Consider the following 20918-nt stretch of genomic DNA (forward strand, 5'->3'; position numbering starts at 1 on the left):
TCCAATAGAGCTCTTGTGTTCTTAAAAGCGTACCTCAAGGAGGCATCCTGTCTTTCCACTGCCTGCTGACAAGTGCTCACAGGTAAAAGCTATTATGAATATGGTTGTAGTATTAACTGACAAAAACATATGCCATCAGCAATTTTCCCTCTAAGCTGTGGAGTCTTGTGAGCAAAAATTCTACTTTGTGAGCTACTGGCATTAAAGCTGTGAGTGAGCGATCTGGCTATTGTATAAATTAGTTTGCTCTGGAGACGTCCTTCTTGAGCTGAGACCAAAATGTGTGAGCTGGAGGCTAAAAAACTGTGAGCTAGCTCACACGAACTCAGCTTAGAGGGAACACTGGCCCTCAGTATAATACCCGTTCCTGTGTGAGTTTTGCACTTCTGCTGCTTGACTGGTGGGAACCAAGAGAATAGTTTTCGTAGGCCATAAACATCCCAAAGACCACTTGCTTTACTCAGTGTTTCCTTTTCATTTGATAGATAATGTCTGCTTCTGGCTCCAAACTCTGAAAGAAGAGAAGTCTGTGGCTGTCGGAAAGGAAACATTAGGATACTTTAGGATGGCTCCAGGTGTACTTGCTTGATCTTGGGGCATACCAGAGAGTGGCAATAAAACCCTTGTCTTGCTAAAAGAAAAGCCACAGAGATCATTCACTTCCACAGGCTTTTTAGATAAATTCACATATAGCCCAGTTTTTATCCTATTATGCAGATTTTGCAACAGTTGTCACAAAATGAAACAATTTTGTTTTACTACTCTCTGAGCCATCCTTAAGTTTTGTTTTGTTTAGTTTTATTTTGTTGTGTAAAGGTTGTCTGATGTTAATCCACTTTAATCAGATTGGGGTTTTGCTCAACATTAACTGTTCTGGTGACCTAACCGTAGTTCAATGCAGTAACAATTTAAGTTTTGCTCTGGTTCTAGGTGAACATGTTTGTGGAAGGATTCCATGATGCTATTATACTCTACATTCTGGCTTTACGAGAGGTTCTGAAGAATGGCTTCACTAAGAAAGATGGAGAAAAGATCGTTCATCAGACGTGGAACAGAACATATGAAGGTACAAACAACGTGAGCGTTCCATTTGATTTGGTTAAGCCCTGAAAGCTGTATTGTTTGTTTACCTTTTGGAATAATAATCCATGGTCTAGTTCCCTGATTATATTTGTCATGCTTTCTGGCTTTTCATTTCGCCTGCTGATTGTTATGCCATGAAAATGTAGGTGTGGCTTACCTCTCCTCGATGGAAGTCTTTTCCCACTTTGACCTGTACATTACGAAAAGGGAAATTAAAGAAAAATATGGCCAGTGTGCCTTTCTGGAAGCATATCTGAATGACTTTTAACTCCTGGTTTATAATTCTTGGTACAAAAAACATGGGGGAAGTTTATAAGGTAGTGGTAGGAAGCTCTTCCTGCGCAGAGAAAGTTTTTATCTCTTGGTTCATCCCCTGAATTTACCCCTTGTGCCAGTTGTGTTGTATTTTGAAAGCTCCCATTCTGCCTCTGGCCATCTCTGCAGATAAAAGGGCCAACACAGACAAAAGTGAAAGTGATTGTCTTGAATAATTGAAGCAGGGCATGTAGATAACATGTACACCCCGCATATTGTTTTACTCTGGACGTTTTATAGCCTCAGTGTAATTTTTCTGCATCCTCACATGAGGGTTCTTGGTCCTTTTCTTTTTTACCCCAAGAAAGCAACCATTTGACTTTTTCATCTCTTAGTTTGCTTTATTTAACAGTGCTTCATTTCCCCCTATTACGCTTGGAGAGCCCTGCATTAGCCCAACACATTAAGCCACATAATCCAGATTTACAAGGCCTGCAAGTAAATTAATTTTCCCCTTTATTGTTTTTGAATTTTACTTTAGCACAAGCATGGGGGTTCTGGAATAGATTCCCCCACCCCATTTTTTGTTATCTGTTAAGAAATGCTTGAAATGCAGAAACATGTGTGAACTTACAATTGCTTTTGGAATGCCAGAAGTAGTCCTGGAAGGCAGGTGATATGTTTTGCCATATCAAGTCCATATAATTTTGCTTTCTTCTTTTCTTGTTTTCCTTGGAAGTATTCTGTATTTTTATCTCATTCATTTCCCAATTCTCTGTGTGCCATTCTCTAGGCATTGCAGGGCCAGTATCTATAGATGCCAATGGAGACAGATATGGTGATTTCTCTCTGATGGCAATGACTGATCCAGAAACTGGGACACAGCAGGTGAGGAAATAAACTTAATTCTAAAAGTCAGTAGCATGCCAAAGAATACTTGAATAATCTCTGAAGTCTCGGTCTCAGTTCACCAAAGTACTGTACAACAACTAACTAGGTCAGTTTCAGAATAACTATTATTTTAAATGATTGTCAGATAATTGGAATGAGATGTCTTTTCTTCTTTTTTTTAAAGGAAGCATGGGAGATGTAGAGGAATTTCAGACAGACGATATAATCCGGAAGAGGAACGGTTCCCAAACAGTTTCTGGTCTGTCATTTCTGACAGAACCGTTTTAGAACTGGTTCCCTACTGGAATATATTTGTAATTTCAGACAAAAACGCTTCTGTCCCATTTAGGAAACAGGGCTGAAGCGTTTTACCTGTCAACCGCTTCCAAGTAGTCTTCAGTTTCCTCTCCCGGTTCCGATCCGCTTTTCCCCACCAGTTTTCACCCGCGGAGGTGATCTCCGGGGTTTTTTTTTAATGTTTGCTTTATAGCGCTATAACGCTATAACGGAACAGCAGTATATCAACCCCATTGGAATGCCTGGAGTGTTTTGTTATAGTGCTATAGCGCTATAAAGTGAACGTTTAAAAAAAAAAGCCGGAGATCACCCGCGCGGGCGAAAAACGGCAGGGAAAAAGCGGTGCAGTCTGAAATGGCAAACTGCTTCAGATCCAGCTCTTTACAGGAAGGGGAAAGCCATGTGTGAAATGGCAGCCCTATACCGGTTTACTCCATGACGGATCAAAAACAGCTTCAAAACGGGTTAAAAAGGGTAATGTGAAATTCCTCATAGATAGCTTTCCTCCAGTAAACACATTCCAGAACAACTTGAAAAAATTAATTTGCAAGAACTTTTACAACTTTATTTTTAGAACGGGATAGTTCATTACCCCAGCTATCCAAGTGGCCGCTTGCAGTGCCAGAATCTAGCAATGATGCCAACACTTCACTGAGACTTATGAAGCTGCCTTATACTGAATCAGACCCCTTGGTCCATCAAAGTCAGTATTGTCTACTCAGACTGGCAGTGGCTCTCTAGGATCTCAAGCTGAGGTCTTTCACATCACAGTGCCAGTTTGGTGCAGTGGTTAAGAGCAGCGGACTCTAATCTGAAGAACAGGGTTTGATTCCTCACTCCTCCACATGCAGCCGGCTAGGTGACTTTGAGTCAGTCACAGTTCTCTCAGAGCTCTCTCAGCTCCACCTACCTCACAGGTTGTCTGCTGTGGGGAGGGGGAAAGGAAGGTGATTGTATGCCACTCTGAGTGAAGGGTGGGGTATAAATCAAACTCTTCTTTTTCTTCTTCTTCTTCTTCTTCTTTGATGACCTGGACCTTTTAGCTGGAGATGCTGGGGATTGAACCTGGGACTTTCTTCATGCCAAGTAGATGCTCTTATCACTGAGCCACAGCCCCTTGTTTAACTCTTAAGCTGCTGGAAACACAGGAGGAGGTGACAAGTATAGCTTGCTGCCTGTCAGTTAACACGTTTAATTGCTGGATTGCACAATGGAATTCTGATGTGTTTGCATTGTCCTGTATGCAGCAGAGACCAGAGAAGCTGTTATGCTTGTTTCTACTAGGAGAGAGCTTGTTGGAAACTTACTGTCCTTTTGCTACTATGTTTCTGTGCATAGGTTATTGGGAACTATTACGGAAAGCAGGGCCGGCTTGAGATGCTTCCAAATGTAAATGACTTCTGGGAACCAAAACTGAGAATAGATGATAACCGAGGTACGGAGCATCCGAGCAATACACCCTGCAAATCATGTAAGTTTAATTACTTCAGCTTCTTCTTTTCACCTGTAATGGACACTCTGTGCTGGTGAATTTATTTACTCTTATCTTAAATACACTTCTCCTCCTCCACAGCATTATTACACTGTTATCTCCATGCAGCCTGCTTACAGACAATTCACTTAGCTTGTGTTAAATTTCATGGCATCATTGGTGACAGTGGGTTGGTTCCAGATCTTGGGGGTTGGATCCAAAGGTACCCTTTCCACCATGGAAAGAGTTCTTCTACTTACAGAAGTGGACTTCTGTTCACAGAATGACTCTCTCCAGTGACAGAAGAACACATTTGAATCCAACACCATGGTTTGATTCATCAAATTGTTTCCAAAGCTGGGAATGTGAGACACCAGCAAAGTGCATATGTTCAAATGCTTTTGTGTGTCTTAGCAGAAATAGCTTCATGATTTCCCAAAGAATGGGTTGTAGTCTAACCAACACCTGTGTGAGATGGGAGTGAAGGCATAGGTACCTGCCTAGATGAGACTTCATTTGTTTTGAACTGCCAGTGGAGCAGAGGAGGAACAATTGGCAGGTGGAAGCAGGGCTATTTTAGGGCAGGAACGCACAGGAACGGAGTTCCGGCTGGCTCCTGGCTTGGCCACGCCCAGCAGGAACTCATTAGCATAGTAGTCCTGTGCCACCCAACAGCAGAAACTCATTAGGATTGGCTACATTAGGGGTGCGTGGTCTAACATGCAAAGGGTTCCTGCTACAAAAAAAGCCCTGGGTTTGGACAGCAAACAAAGTAAACACAATAAGAAGCAAAAGGTGGGCGTGCCAGGATGACCACAGTTCTGGTAACGTGGGGGTGTGGCCTAACATGCTAATGAGCTGTGCTGTCAGGTGTGTGGCCTAATATGCTAATGAGTTCCTGCTGTTGGGTGTGGCCTATTATGCTAATGAGTTCCTGCTGGGCTTTCTCTACAAAAAAAGCCCTGGGTGGAAGGATGCGCTGAAGTCCATGGGCAGAGAAGGGAGGACCAGCAAGCAGAATACATTGGTATATGTGTCCTGCACGTGGTGAAGAAAGAAGCACAATGTGATTAGAAGCTGAGCCGGCCCAATGGTGATCAGAAGGGGAAATGTGTATGCAGAAAATCTAGCAAGAGGTGCATTTTCATACACTGAGGACAACGACCTATGAACAGTTTACATGGATTTCCCAATTTAGTAAACGTTTCTTGGACGTCATCATCAATTAATACTGTCATTGACTGTCTAAGGTTGCAGTCCTGTGGGTGGTTATTTCGGTAATAACCCCCCACTGAACTTGCAGGACATAACTTCTGTGTAAATCTGCATAAGACCAAACTGTCAGGACAACACTTCTGTGCTAGGCTTGAAGAATATCATATGACGTGAATAAACATGCTTTTCTGTTAAAAAAAACACTGCAATGTAGCCTATCTGTTATAACCGTGACTGAATTTCAGTTGCATTTGGGATTTTTTAAAAGCTCAAAGTGAACATAAAACCCGCAGGAAGATCATAAGCTCTCAAGAGTGAAGCAAACACCTACTTTTGAAATTTTGTCAAAGTAGATATAGGAACAATGTGGCTATAAGTTATTAATTTAGCAGTGCCTGTGTGAATTGCTGTTTATTTTTTTTAATTTTTCAAGCAGGTGGCCTAGGAGAGTCAGCAGTTACAGGTATTGTTGTGGGCGCTTTGCTAGGAGCGGGACTGTTGATGGCCTTCTACTTTTTCAGGTTGGTTCAGTTTTTTGGGGGGGAAAATACCCACACGCACCTACTGTACATGACACTTTTTGGCTTGCAAAGAAAAGGACAGGAGAAGGGCAGGGCCAGGTGTCGAAGTAAGAACCTGTGCTGTGTTTTCACGCAGAAAGGATTTCTGTAGGAATCTTGTCTGTATCTTGTGTTCTCTGTGTGCTCACCCTTTTTATTTATTTATTTATTTATTTATTTATTGAGATTTTTACCCCGCCCTCCCCGCGGAGTGGTCTCAGGGCGGCTTACAAGGGGCAAAGCCGATATAAAACAGATAAAAACAATAAAAACATTAATAACAGTTGTATTCAATTTAAAAACAAGATGGTCTCCGGATACGTGACAGATGGTAAACAGACAGTTCTCCAGGGATGATGTTAACCTATAGCGTATCCTAACCAGGTAGATCCAGTGGTATCAGTCATGCTGAAATTGTGGCGGATCTTCCCGGGCCATCCTTAACCCCGATGTTGTCCACCGCATGGGTGGCGGTGGTAGTGGTAGTGGCGGCCCCTATGTGAAAGCCTGGCGGAAGAGCTCATCTTACAGGCCCTGCGGAACTGCATAAGGTCCCGCAGGGCCCTGATCTCCTCCGGGAGCTTGTTCCACCAGGTAGGGGCCGCCACTGAAAAGGATCTGGCCCTAGTCACGGCGAGCCTTGCCTACACACTTTCAGACATCATGATGGAGGCATGACCCAAGTCATTCCTAGAAACAGCCCTAGCAAGTCCCATGATTGTGGCAAGCAAAGAAGGTGCAGCCATGATCCTTAAAATTGCTACTGCCGTTACATAGAGGCATGTAACTGAAATTTCACAAGAGGTCACAGGCAAACATATGGTGAAGGACTGGCTAGACTGACAGTGTGAACATGGCAATGTCTTAACACGCCCTTAATGTACACTTTCGTTCTAGGGTGCACAAGATACCACAAGTGAATAAATAAATACATTTTGCATTTAATCACCCACCCTTTCTCTCAGTTTAGTACTGGGGCACCTACCCCTTTCCAGTGGCATCATTGTAAGTGATTGCTTCTGAAATGTCCAATCTAAATTACATTTACAGGTTTCTCAATGTGGAGAATTTGCCCAAGTCATTTCATACTGTTATACCTCAAGGAATATTTAGTGCTATTATGTCAGATCAGGAGGAAAACTTTCTGTTGCAAATGAATTCTTTTGTACTGTAAGAACAATTCCTTAAGATCCCTATTTGTGAAAGGTTTGTTATGAAGACAAAAATTATTTATTTATTTATTTATTTATTTGGATTTATATCCCGCCCTCCCCGCAGGCTCAGGGCGGCTAACAAAGGCATAATGCCAGGTAATAACAATAAAACAATAAGAATACAGATTAAAATTACCAAATAGACAATTAAATAATTAACCAAAGTTCTTAAAACATTTTCCGGTGCTCCTCTAAAAATGATACTAGTGTGCCTGTTCGCTGCACATTGGCACATCCACATCCTTTGCAGCTTTCACATTTCACAAAAACAGCTTAATTTTTAATGTAGATAACTGTATTATTGAAACATGAACAGACTTGTTTCTGCCTTGGATATCTGGAATCTGTTTCTGCTTATTTAGCACTAAGAAGCATGATGTTAGTGAATGTATAACAACAAACCACTTGAGTCACGGACTAGTGCCCATAGGGGCCGCGGTTACTCAGAGGTTAAGACACTGAAGCTGCAGACCGGAAGGTCTGTAGCTTGGCAGTTTGAGACCCTAGTGCCACGTGGCAGAGTGAGCTCCCGTCTCTAGTTCCAGCTCCTGCCAACTAGCAGTTCAAAAGCAAGAAATTGCAAGTAGATAAATACTTCGGTGGGAAGGTGACAGCATTCCGTGTGCCTCAGCATTTAGTCATGCCAGCCACATGACCACGGAAACGTCTTTGGACAGCGCTGGCTCTTCAGCTTGGAAACAGTTGAGCAGCGCCCCCTAGAGTTGGATTTGACTAGCTTTCAAGCAAGGGAAACCTTTACCTTTATGGACCCATATACAACTGATTCCATTTAAATATATCTAAGAATATCAATTAACTGGTTTTTATAAATTGCAGCCCTGTAACTTCAAAGGACTGGTTGCGCTGGGTGCTTAGTTTCAAATTTGTGAAAGCAAGGGCAATATGTGTGAAACTTTTGAGCTAGGTGAAAATGCTCCAAGGCACACGCCCCTTTAATCTTTTGTCAGTGCCATTCATTCATCCCGTTTATCATTTGAAACCCATTTGTCCATTTTCTGAAGGGCATTATATTGCTTTTGCTAAACAGAAGCAGGAGATTTGCTTACCCTGTGCTATCCATTCCTTTTTATGCAGAAAAAAGTACAGAATAACTATTGAGAGACGAACTCAATTGGAGGAATACAATATCGGCAAGCACAGACAGTTACGAGAAGACTCTATCAGATCGCACTTTTCTGCAGCATGAACTCGAGAGAAAGAAATTGTGGGGGAAATTTGTAGAAAAATGGATCCTACCAAAGAGGGCTACAGAAAAGAAGCAGCTCATTAAGGACTCAGCATTTCAAAAGTAGAGTAATTTTGTCTTAATTTCTTTCGGAAACTCAGGAATGATTTACTAGCCACATTATGCCACATGGCCTTTTTCTCTCGTGGAAAGGATAATTACGAAAACAAAGTGCTGGTTTTTTAAAAAAAAAATTCTCAGTGCAAGATGCTCCATAACACTTTGTGTGTATTCTAAGTGAGGTGGCTTTGGCCAGCCGTTTGCTTCTTGGATATGTGAATCGTTCTTCCTTGATTCCTTCTTGTGAACTCCAGATGGGCCTTCTTGCGCTGTTATCTCACGCCAGAGTAATTGTAAAAGAGGGATCTCAGAGACATAAATGCTGCTTTCATGGCAGGAGCAGAAATATGTTGAGTTTATTGAGGGCAGCAAGGGAAAGAAAGGGAGTGCATAGGTAGCACGGTACTATGTAATTTGTGGAAAGAGAACAGACACATGTTTGTTCATGGAACTCGAGGAAAGGGATAAGAAAAGACAGTCTGATTGTAAGGGCCTTTTCACACAACAGATATTTTTTTTTCCTATCAGGAGATGAGATTGTTCCCATAGTAACCTCTCTGAAAGGATTTCCTTGAAGTTTTTGTTTTAGTAGTGTAGATAAGGCAACTGAATGCCAGTGCCTCTGGAGAAGAAGAAAAAAATTGGGTCTAAGCAAATCACCATTTGTTTCTAGAAAGTTCCCACATTTTTGAAACATAACCACAATATAAATAGGAATTTTGTATTAGGGATCACTTCAAGATACCAAGACTCGCATAGAATTCCTGCTTTAGATTCTCTGGGATAGTGTAAAATAAGCTCAAACAGTTGCAGAAGAAAAGCAGAGACTCAGGCCTCATCTACACATGAACCCGCGTGAGACGATGGAATCCTGAAGTGGTGAAGTTGCATTCCAGACTCCTAGATGGTGACGGTGACATTTTTGTTCAACAACACTCACTGACAGTAAAAAAAAAAAAAATCCCTGTAAGTCAAAAATTAGAACATTTGAGGGAAAGGTTCTAGATTATCATTGCTATTCTAGGTTTCCACTTAAAGTACAAATGGTAGACCCAGCAGTATCAAAAATGTTATTTCCCTGCCTGCATTTTGAAGAGGTCCAGTCTATCCTGTCGCCGCAAGACCTTCTTTCCATCTCATTTTGCTGCATGTAGCCTCCCGCCAATTACTGTAATTAAGGTTCCTGCCACTGCCAAAGCCGATTATGTTAATCTCGACACAGACACAGGCGCAAACAGCTGGACGTTGGCTTCTGGCTCTTTGCCTGCTGTTCTCCTTTCCCGACCCGATTGCCCATCACCTTCAGATCTTGGTTGCCAGCACAGGCAATGAATACGATTAAATAAGGTGAGGGGTTTTTTGATCTGTGCAGGAAAACCATGGCGATGGGGGAGTCTGGGTTCCTGCATAATTTGTCTGTTTTTGAAAACCAAGTTGTTACTCAGCAGTATGTTCCATTGAAACCTGTGGGACTTACTTCCGAGTAAATGATTAGCAGTTCAGGATGTAACATAGTATCCCTGCTCTGGAACGCCCCACTTGCCACCTTTGAGACCTGAGTGTGGCCCAAACTATGTAAATAATTAATTTTGTACAGTAAAGTTAACTCGAAACTTTGTTGTTGTTGTACAAAAGATGACATTCCAGGTTAACGTTTTATTTTTAGGTATTCTTATTTTATATTTTTCTATTAGAAAAAAAGTCTATTTTTGTTTTGTTTTTATTTCACTTTGGAAAGTCAAGGTGAGAGGACATTTGAAGAGCTATTTTTTTTAAAGGCGTGAATAGTAATGAACATGGAACTTCTTAGTTTTAAATAAAAAATCCTATCCTTAACTTTTGAATATTGGCCACTCTGCCCCCTTTCTTTTCCCAGGCACTGCTGTGTTATTTAGTGGCAAGATTCCACTGACTATACTATACAGTTCATGTAAATATGGTCAGCCATTGTCTAAGCATAAATTTGTCTCAGCACATCTGTGCTACTAAAAGGATGCATGGATCTTGAGGCTTTAAAGACAAAACAAATCCTTTTGATATATGTTGATTTTAAAAAATGCTTTTAGATCAGGTTTATTTTTTCAGACTTTCAGCCTTCTGTTTCTTATTGACTCGTCTGTTGAGAAACCCCAGCATGCTTTCCAGCAGAAGCCCATTGAGGGGGTCACTGGGAAGTAAGACACAGAAAGATGCTACTTCCTGTGAGTGGCAAAACACTGGGCAGTCCTAGCCAATCAGCAGCTGTGCACCTGCATGGTGTTGACATTCAATAACATATGAAGTTGCCTTACATCAAGTTGATCGTCCCACTCTGTATAGTCTGGCCTGACTGCCAGTGGCTCCTTATGGTTTTCTGTAGAGAGAGTTCTTTCCCAACGCCTGCTCCCGTATACCCTTTAATTGCAGATATCAGAGAGTAAACACAGGATCTTCTGCATGCAAAGCATGCATTATACCACTGAGCTGCACATCCTCCCCTCCCACCACCCAGGTCCCCCACATGTCAGTGGCCATTCAGTAAAGGTGACCTCTTCCTGCCTGTTGTGGCTTCAGCATACTACCTCACCTGCCACCATTGAACCCAGCACATTGTAGAAGATTCTAAGGCACGTTTTAAGGAATGTGTTCCGTTCATGGAGGGTGTTGGCATGATAATCCTTAAAAGGCATCCAACCTTTTTTCCCCCTGTGGTTATGTAGTACAGAGGAGGATCAGTAATGGTGGATCTGCAACCTACAGGGAAGCTTGCTATTTATTGCTAATCTTCTTACTGAGGAATCATTGAGAACTTCGAGGGAATCCCTGGATCCCCCCAGAACACAGTCTGAAAGCCACCTGCCTAGATCATTCAGTCCCTAAGGGCCTAAATATCATCTGTTTTGTCCTAAATTGCTGTTCTGTCTCTAAATCAGTGTGTGGTTTTTTTTTTTGTTTTTTTTTTAAAAAACACCTTTTTGCTGCAATCTCTCCTTATACTATGTTGAGACTTCAAACTCTTCCAAAAAAGCATAAAAAATGAATTGCCAGCAAAACATATTTTTCACTATAGTGGTTTGTTCGGGCGCACACATACACAATAAATAGGCCACCATAGCTCAGGGTCTAGATGTAAAGTCCAGCTGAAATCAAAGGAATCATTGTGCACTATATTGTTGCTAAAACCTACCAGTAGTACACAAAAGAATGTGCTGAAATTTAACGTTAAATGCTCTCTGAGCCAGCTGAAAAACAGTAAATAAGACTGAACGAGCATGCAGGGCCGGATTTAGACTTGCTGAGGCGCTAAGCTATACAAAACCCAGAGGCCCCCTACTGTTTTAAATTACATCAGCTGGTCTCAGAAAAATTTAAAATATATACGCCTTTTTAATATTTGAAATCATTTTTTATATTGTGTTTTTATTCGAGGCCCCAGCAGATTGCGAGGCCCTAAGCTGTAGCTTATTTAGTTTATGCCTAAATCCGGCACTGCGAGCATGCAAGCGTTCCAACTTTGTTCCAGCCCTTCATGATTTTCAGGCTTTCCTGTGTACCAACAGAAGTAGGACCAATAAAACGAATAATCAATTTCCTTTCTTTCCTTCTTTGTTTAGTTTGAAGTCAGAAAATTGGCACGAGCATAATAAATCAAAAGCACCATATTTCAGCTGTTGTTCATAAGTCATACTACTGAACCAACAGACATCTGGTTTGCAAATAGGGATCTTCCTATGAAATCAGGCTCCCATTTAAAAATAAAATCGTCATTTTTACATTGAGTGCACAAAATTACGTCTTTCATTCAAATCTAGCTGAGTCCATAAATGGAGCAAGTTGGACTTGGTCAGTTTGGCTTTCCAGACCATTTACGTTCTGCCGTTAGTTTAAAAATGAACGCCACACACTGATTTCAATGTATAGTTCCAGAAGCAGTTGCATGTCACAACTCATTTCAAAGTACTTACTAAAATGAACAAACTAAGGTTCCAATTTTCGAATATGCACTTTGGAGTACTTCCCCTGGCTCTGTCTGGATCAAGTAATTAAAGGGACAGAGGTCCCTCTTTTAATTCTAATAGTTCGGTAGTAATTGTTTACCTTCAGGTTTTTTCAGCATATTTATTGCTCCACAAATGGCATACAAAGATGGACCACAAAAATAGTACTTGTCTAAAACATGGCAACTAACATTCAGACTAATTTGTACTTTGGATCCAAGTATGCAAACTCCCAGTGCACCAAGTTCAATTAAAACTGAGAGATATGCAAAGATTTCTCAGCCTATGTAAAATAAAGTTTTAGTTAAACTTTATATTTCTCAGGACTAGCCCTGAGAAAATGCTACCAAAATGATGTATAATTAAATAGTCAGTTAGACTTGCCAAGAAGATTCATTGCAGTCATGGCAGGAAAGTGTTTAACCCAGTTCTCCAGACAAAGTCTGAGAAGTCTATCTCAGCTGAAGCGGAGGACCTTTCCATCTTCAGGACATGCAGCAGACTCATACAGAAGACTAAGAATGAATACAGCTTCTACAGACTAACAAGTGAGACAGACATCACAGAGGGAACCCCATGGGAAACCAGAAACTTGAGAACAAACAGTACCTGCCAGAATAGAGGTGATTGACAACCGCATAATAATGAGCAAGACATACAGGATAATATAGTTTGAGACCAAATGAATGGAACAAAGTGAGAGAGTTTCAGAAAACCCAATTGCCCACATTTTTTCCAGAGGGGCAGTTGTAGCTGCAGAAGTAGTCCGCTTCCTTTACTGAAAGTGCTGTGATCGCCAATGTGGGAGGCTGTCCTCAAGATAGGGGTGTGCGCTCGGTATATACTGAACCAAATAAATACCCGAAAAATACCTTATCAGTATTTGGGGGGTATTTATTCAGAGATCTGTATTTGGCTACCTAAATAGTCATGCTCAAATAAAAGCTGATACTATCTGCCTACTGAGTTCAGCTGATAAAAGCTGATACTATCTGCCTACTGAGTTCACTCACCAGATCGTGCCACCACTGCAACGCGACTCGGTGGCAGCACGACTCAAGTGAACTCAGCAAGCATTTAAAGCTTAAATCCCTTCTCCATTATAACCTAGGGTATAATGGAGCCAAATAAATTCGGGTTTCCCGAATATTTACCTGAATCCCAGTACAGAATCGATATTGGTATTCGGGAATATTCAGGAATACTGATATTTTTCAGGTCCAATAGACCTGAATTAGGAAAAAACTAAACTTGTTTTTTGCATACTGCTACCTCAAGACTTATATTCTAGGGATGTGCATGCTGAAACACATCTGCTGATCTGGAAACAGTACACCCCTGAGATCATTGCTTATTGCATATGAATAGGCTGTCATCTAAATTCTAGGGACCTACTGATAATACAGCCTCAAAGATCTTATATTCAACTTGTTCATGAGTTTTGTAACTTACGGATATAGATTGTTGCAAAAACTAGATGCTGGTTTCCTTTAACAAAGAATTCCTTGGGAACAGAGGAGTGTATAGAAGACTATTTTTATGGAAAACACAGAACAACTTCTCAGCAGAAAGAATCACTTTATGAGTGGCTGTTGTGACAGAGAATAACCTTCACTCCTTGGGATGTTGCCTAGGGCTACAAGTTGCTTACTGAAGGTACTTGTGGCTGCCTTTTGATCTCTGCTGATCTGAGGAAAAGCCAGAATGTCAGGTACCATGGCTAAAGAAGGAGATAATCTTGTATCTGTATCACCTTGAAAGGCTCTCTATGATGTCACAGATTCTGGTTATACACAGATTTTGGGATGCCAAAAGAGGCCATTTATTTAGAAAAAATGTATGCCACCATTCCAGACCTGCTTAGACTGCCTTCTAACAGTCTTCCTAGGAATCTCCTCCTCTGAATTTCCATGGGTGGAACTGAAGCCATTATGGATTTTGAGGAAACACTGAACCCTGAGACAGAAGAACTATCTCAGCTGGGGAGAGGCCATGGTTCCTGACTCTTTAAATTTATCAAATATGATAATTATGGTCTTCCCCAGTCTAGTACTTTCTGCCTGGACTTCTATGAGCCCCGGGCATACCTTGCTGAGATGAATGCAAGAGTTCCCTCAACCCAAGTGAATAGAAGATGGCATGATACCTGGAGACAACTGGATCCTGTGTCACCCTGGCATTTGATATGAGTTTGAATAGTAACGTTGTCTGTGCAGATTAGAAAGTGGATGTCTCAATGAATGTGTTTGTGTCTTGCTCCCCTGAGCTCAAGCTTTGGCAAGAAGCATCAGATGCTGATCACTGGTCTTATACCATTTTACCCCAGCAGTCAGTTCTTCACCTAGATGACATCATATTGTTAGTGAATGGACTGCATTGCAGTCTCAGAGAGGTCTTTGACAAGGTGATCCGTCTCCATTCACCAGAGCAAAGAATCTCAAACTGATTGCTATCCTGAGCAGTTGTTTGAAGGCGAGTTGGCATTGGCAAGGGAGCAGAAACTTCTGGAGTGGATGAGAATTATATCGTGTCCATCTATACATTATATTATTGTTCCTGAAGCTGGGCAACACAAGTTGATCTGTGTGCTGAGTGACAACCAGTTGTGACAGAAATTATCTTCTTTGATGAGAAAAGATCCTCTTGCAGATCATATCCATTACAACTCCAAGACGATATGGTCTCTGTAGCTATATCCTTCTCCCACGGCACACAACGGAGGACAAATCAGATCACCCAAATACAGGTAAAGCTATATCCCCCCCAGTGTGAAAATGCAGCACCATTGTCTTCATAAAGAATCACTTCCTCCACTTTCCCCCTAAAGAAGCAGTGGAACCATTTCTTTCACCTGCCCCTACTAACTCAGAAGATGCCAGGAATTTACGGGAGAGAACATTTGAGAGAAGAAAGCAAGCAAGCAAGAAAGAAGCCATTCCTCAGGAGTCTTGCTGTTCAGACAGAGGCTGATTCAGCAACAAATTAATGGGAGATTCCTCCTTCTCAGTTGCAAGGTCTATCTTCTCAGATGACACTGCTTGCCTGCTCTCCTGTCCTAACACCAAGAGAGTAAATTTATGGTGCATGCCAGTTATTACACTGTTAGTAACAAGTTGGTCCTAAACATATTACCAAAACCAAAATAATGCTAGGGATATATTCCCGATTATGTTGAGAAAATTGATGCTTTCAGATATGCACCTACATACTTTGGCCATAACATTCGATACCCTCAAGGTATGCACAACCATCAGAAGTTGAAGAAACTGAAAGCTGTGGCAAAACCATGCATCCTTTAATTTGAGAAGTAATTTTTGAAATTTTCCTAGTTAAACAACACAACGAAAATACCCAAATAATAAAAAAATGTCCCTACTTTGGCTCTGTAGTTTTGTAGGTATGTTATAAATTCCGTGTTAATTGTGGCCACAGAACTAAAATCTCAGACTGTAAAAACTTGGATATATTTGTAGAAAAGAGGGTTGCACTTACCTATAACTTGTTCATCAAAAAAAGTGGGACTACACAGATGACTCAGACCATTTCCACGGTAGTGAAATTCTCCACATTGATGTTTTAAAAACTGCGCATTGTGTGAAATTGTCCACAGTAGATTTTTTTCCCCCTCACCAGGTGCAAACCCAAAGTTTTCTCCTCCTTGCCTCGCATTTTTGGAATCCCTAGTTTTAGCAAGTTCTGAAAATATGGGATAAGAAGGAGAAAACTTCGGGTTTGCACGTGGTGAGGAAAAACCTACTGTGGAAAATTTCACATAATGTGCAGTTTTAACACTGTTAGTGTGGGGAATTTCACTACTGTGGAAGTGGTCTCAAAGATGAATATCTGTATCCACTCATAAATAAGCAGTGTCACTCGTTTATACGCACTCTCAATAATAATGGACAGATAAAACATGTTTTAAACCAATCTGCATTCTTTATGACTTTCCCTAGCAAATTTCTTGATAAAGCAGATTGAAATTTGGCCAGTAGATATCCTTAGTAAAAATACCCTGGAAAGTGTTAGCCAATAACAGTTCTTTAAACTACTATGATGTCCCTGCTTCTTAAGACTCTGAGATCCTTTTCACACGCTCAGCTTGCTCCTGATTTTCTTGGCAGGTGATCCACAAGCATTAGAATTGGTCTGGGCATGGTTTTTCTGCACATCTGCCCTCCCTGTGCATGTTCAGTTGTGAAGTCATTTTTTTTCTGCGTGTGCCTTAAATAGTGGAGATTTTCAAGGGAGGGTGCTGTCATCAGTGTCATCATTGGTGGTGTCACAGCACCTCCCCTATTTTTAAAAAAGGCCTTAAAATATTGATATAACACTATAGTGTCATTATGATAGTTGAAGCAGGTTGTCTCAATTTCCAACTTTCATTTCTTTAAAAAAAAAAAAAAAGTAAGTCTCTGTTTCCCTTCCTCACAGAGATATGCCTTTTCCCTTATATCTCCATGAGGGATGGAGCTAGAGACTTACTTTTAAAAAATGAAAGCTGGGAATTCAGACACCCTGCTTCAGCTATCTTTACAACATTATATTGGGATATCAATATTTTAGGGCTTTAAAAAAAAACCCTGAAAACGCTCTTCGGGGGAGAGAGGAGATGGAGTAGTTGACAATGGAGGCAGTCCAGTCATTGAAAAGTAGGATGGAGATGAGTGGGACAAAGACAACCAATAGAAACATCACACATGAGGCAAAAGCCAACTCTAAATTCACTTCCAGAAAAGGATCAAGGTAAAGGTGGTTTCAAAAGAACCAGAAAAAAACCTGGGGAATAACCAAAATAACCTAAGCAAAAACTAAAGGTACAAAAATGTGTGCAGAAATCGGGATAAACCAAAGCACTATGGGAAAAACCCTAAGTTTTGCAAGTGACCTTCAGCCTGGCATGAAGGTAGAATAGGGATACCTTCCTTGTGGATTTAGCTTTAAGAAGAATAAATGAGGAGGTCTTTTGTTTTGTGGTAGTATCCCTGCCATTGAATTTTGAAAATAAAGTAAAAATAAGCTTTCTAAAATCATTGTATTGTTTTGTAGACACTTAAATTTAAGTCCATAAGGAGCCAGTTTGGTGTAGTGGTTAAGTGTGCGAACTCTAATCTGGGAGAACCGGGTTTGATTCCCCACGCCTCCATTTGCACCTGGCTGGATGACCTTGGGCAAGCTATAATTCTGGCACAGCTGTTTTTGAAAAAGAGCAGTTTCTGTCAGAGTTCTCTCAGCCCCACCTACCTCACGGGGTGTCTGTTGTGGGGAGGGGAAGGGAAAGGAGTTTGTAAGCCGCTCTGAGACACCTTTGGGTAGTGAAGGGCGGGGTATAAATCCAATCTCTTCTCTTTTTCATATGTATTTCTTCCCAAAAGCACCCTTTTATTGATGAACACAAACATCTTAAAGCATATAAGCAATAGTTTTTTTTAAAGTGCTCTTCTCAAGATTCACATTAACCACTGACATTAATGTTCTGCATTACAAGCAAAGTATTCTAGAGAATTTGATACTGCTAATGTTCATATGTTAAGCAGCCCTACTTATATTAGGGGGATTTACTAAGTGATGTAATACATTAAGGAAATGTTTGTTTGGTTTTTCTTCTGTGTGATATTTCTTGAGAGACACTTGACCAAGCAAAGCAAATGTAACATGTAGGGCATTTTTAAAGTGACTTTTAAAATCTGAACTGGAAGGCACAAAGGCCTTCCTTTGTTCCTTATGGACTTTAGATCTCGATTAAGATTTAGATACATATCTGGTGTGACCAAGTGGCTACTGGTACATGCTAGAATAATCATAAGTCTTGATTGTGCTGAGATAACACTGTAGAGCAGATCAAGATGGGTAGCCATGTTATTCTGTCTGTAGCAGCAGAAAAGAACAAGAGGTCCAGGAGCACCGTAAAGACTAACAAAATCTGTGGCAGGGTAGGAGCTTTCACGAGTCACTACTCACTTCAGATACAGCAGTCACTGAAAGGTCAATGGGAGCTCTTCCAGAGTAAACTCTTAAGGACACTCTTCTGTACCTTGGACAATGTTGTGGCAACAACTGGAAAATAATGTCTTACATTTTCGTATGGATGACCTTAAGAATGAGCTACCTTAATAATTCTGTTGCAGTGTTTAGTCCCTTTTTTCCTTTCCTGGCAGAACTGCGATTTATAAATTCTTAAAATAAAAAGAACATGATAACTGAATATGACTTTTTTAAAAAGTCTGGCGGGACTGACTGTATGCTTTGATAAACTGATATTGGAATCTTACCACTGAAAAAGAAGGATCAGCCTAACCATTCTGATTTTCAGTAGCGCTTCTCTCGCTGCAATCAGTGGAAGTCACATTTTAGGGCCAAGCAATTGGTGCTTACACCTTTGCCATTCTCCTTTTGAGTTCTTCATGCTGAACCACTAAATTACTTTTGTGCCTCCCATCCCAAGTATACAAAATATCTGAATGAAGCAGCAGCTGCAGCTACTGCTGCTGAACAAAACAAAGAAAAAAAATCCAAGTGCACCCTGATCTGGTAATTATATCCACTGTCATCTTCTCTTGTAAGTGTGCTTCCAAAGACGCTTCTTATGTGCAAAGGATTTATACATTAAGAATCATACAAGTATAGCAAGGGCTGGCTTGACAAAATGTCACAGGATGGCAGGTGCACAAGTCCTTTTCACATTCCAGTTGTAGTCAGGGAGCCATTTCTGTTCATGAGAATTGTACTATTGGATGCAGCACTCAGAATGTGATATGCAACCACTTACACTACCCTTTGGTGTCTCGTCTGCAATAAGACAATGGAACATAAAAGAAAGTCATCTTTTCAAGTGCTTATAATCACACTGTGTATCTATGTATATAGTAAACTAGGCAGACCAACTTGGACACTACTTGACTACTGTCCTCACATCAAATCTCCATTTGGATTCTTGAATAGATCCCCCCCCCCAAAAAAAAAGCTTATTCAGCGGACAATTTGGTCAGTAAAACTAGTTCTCCCATGACAGCCAATACTAGGTTTAAACATTTACCTTTTGAAAACATTAGCAAAGCAGACTCTTACCACACAGTCTTATCACCTAAATTATCTACCTCTTATAGGTAGAGATCTTCATTGGAGTAAAAAACTGAGGTTACTCTCCTTACAAGACAGATTTGTTTTGTTCCTTGTGCAGAGTATGTAATTACAAAACTATGAGGATTCGTCTTAGAAATTATGGAGGTTTAACTTTGTCTTCCTGTCCCCATTGTGGGAAACATTACTAAGATTGTAAGGAAATATACTAGAATAATCTAGAAATGTCATATTGGTCTGGTAGAAAATGAATGGAGTGCTGCACAATATGTTGTACTGATGTAAGTAGAACTATTTGCATATGATGTGATTTTATTTATTGTACTTCTGTAGAAAATGAGAATTCATGACTGTGGATATAACCTCTGTGTGATGTATTTTTATTACTTTTACAAGATCCTCGTTTCAAATATCATTTGTGTTCATTGGCTATTAATTGTGTACATTTTCTTGTAAACATTTCAGATAGTCAAAATGGTTATGTTCTCATGTTATAACAAAAGAATTCCCATTAAAGACCCAAATTTATACATACTACTATTACTGTGTTCTGATGATCAGTTAAGAGTATACACAATCAAAGACTTGCTGCTGAACAACATTGTGGTGTGGAAACCCCCCCACAACTCTCTATCTAGAATCATAGAGTTGGAAGGTACCCCCAGAGTCATGTAGTCCAGCCCCCTGCACAATGCAGGAAATTCACAAATACCTCCCCCCCCCCCCCCCCCAAACCCATTTTTTTCATCATACCCAAAAGATGGCAAAAAACCTCCAGGATCCCTAGCCAAACGGGCCTGGAGAAAAATAAATCTAGTTTATTATCAGAAAGTGGCCAGGTGGCAAAGTATCCTTCAGCTAAAATACATCTACTTCTCAAGTACAAGAAATCCACGTGTAACAGTCCTATCCCTAAACAAAGTTAACACCCTTTTAAACCCATTGAACAGTGTAGCTGCTTGGGATTGCACTGAGCTCCACCCTAAGCAGAATTACACCTCCGTAAAGCCTATTGACTTCAACAAAATTAGAAGATACAACTCAGCTTAGAATTGCACTGCAAGTCAGAATTTGAAATCAGATCCAAGTCAAACATGCGGTCAACTAGACTATATTGACGGTTATCATTTAATGGCATAAACTATTCATAACTCTGTAACTGTTCATTTATGGCAAGAAAGGCACGGTGTAAGGATGAATAAATATTGTGGTAGTAGAAACGAGCCTTCCCTTAGGCGTATTGGGCAACTACCCACAGTGAGAGTACGGGTGGCAAGAGCCATTCCAACGCATCACACTACCTCTACTTCTGCTGGTGAGGGAATGGATCCGTAGCTCCTTCTGAATAATTAAAGGGTGTGAATGATTCCTTTTGATAAGAAAATCTATACAAGCATGCAGAATGCTTAAACGTACCGCTGTTGCTTTTGTATTCCTTTGATAAATCTCAATTCTCTTAGGTCAGCTGTGCAGCAGATTGTTATTGATGAGTTCTCACAGCTAGGAGAACAAACCCTAAAATCTGAAGGATGTGCCCCAAATGGCCCATTATCCTCCTGACTGGTTTATCAT

At 40.7% G+C, this 20918-nt stretch overlaps 1 protein-coding gene across 1 annotated transcript in view; it reads left to right on the forward strand.

The window, feature by feature from the left end:
• NPR3 (natriuretic peptide receptor 3) overlaps nucleotides 1–8193 on the forward strand; it is a 52917-nt gene extending 44724 nt beyond the window's left edge. Inside the window, 5 exon segments of the mRNA XM_015422521.1 lie at nucleotides 931–1066; nucleotides 2132–2226; nucleotides 3865–3997; nucleotides 5649–5733; nucleotides 8082–8193. Of these exon segments, the coding sequence (XP_015278007.1) occupies nucleotides 931–1066; nucleotides 2132–2226; nucleotides 3865–3997; nucleotides 5649–5733; nucleotides 8082–8193 (561 nt within the window).
• Nucleotides 8194–20918: the final 12725 nt, after the last annotated feature.

Source organism: Gekko japonicus, unplaced genomic scaffold, assembly GCF_001447785.1.
Source record: "Gekko japonicus isolate JY-2015 unplaced genomic scaffold, Gekko_japonicus_V1.1 scaffold1302, whole genome shotgun sequence".
In the NCBI taxonomy this organism is placed as follows: Eukaryota; Metazoa; Chordata; class Lepidosauria; order Squamata; family Gekkonidae; genus Gekko; species Gekko japonicus.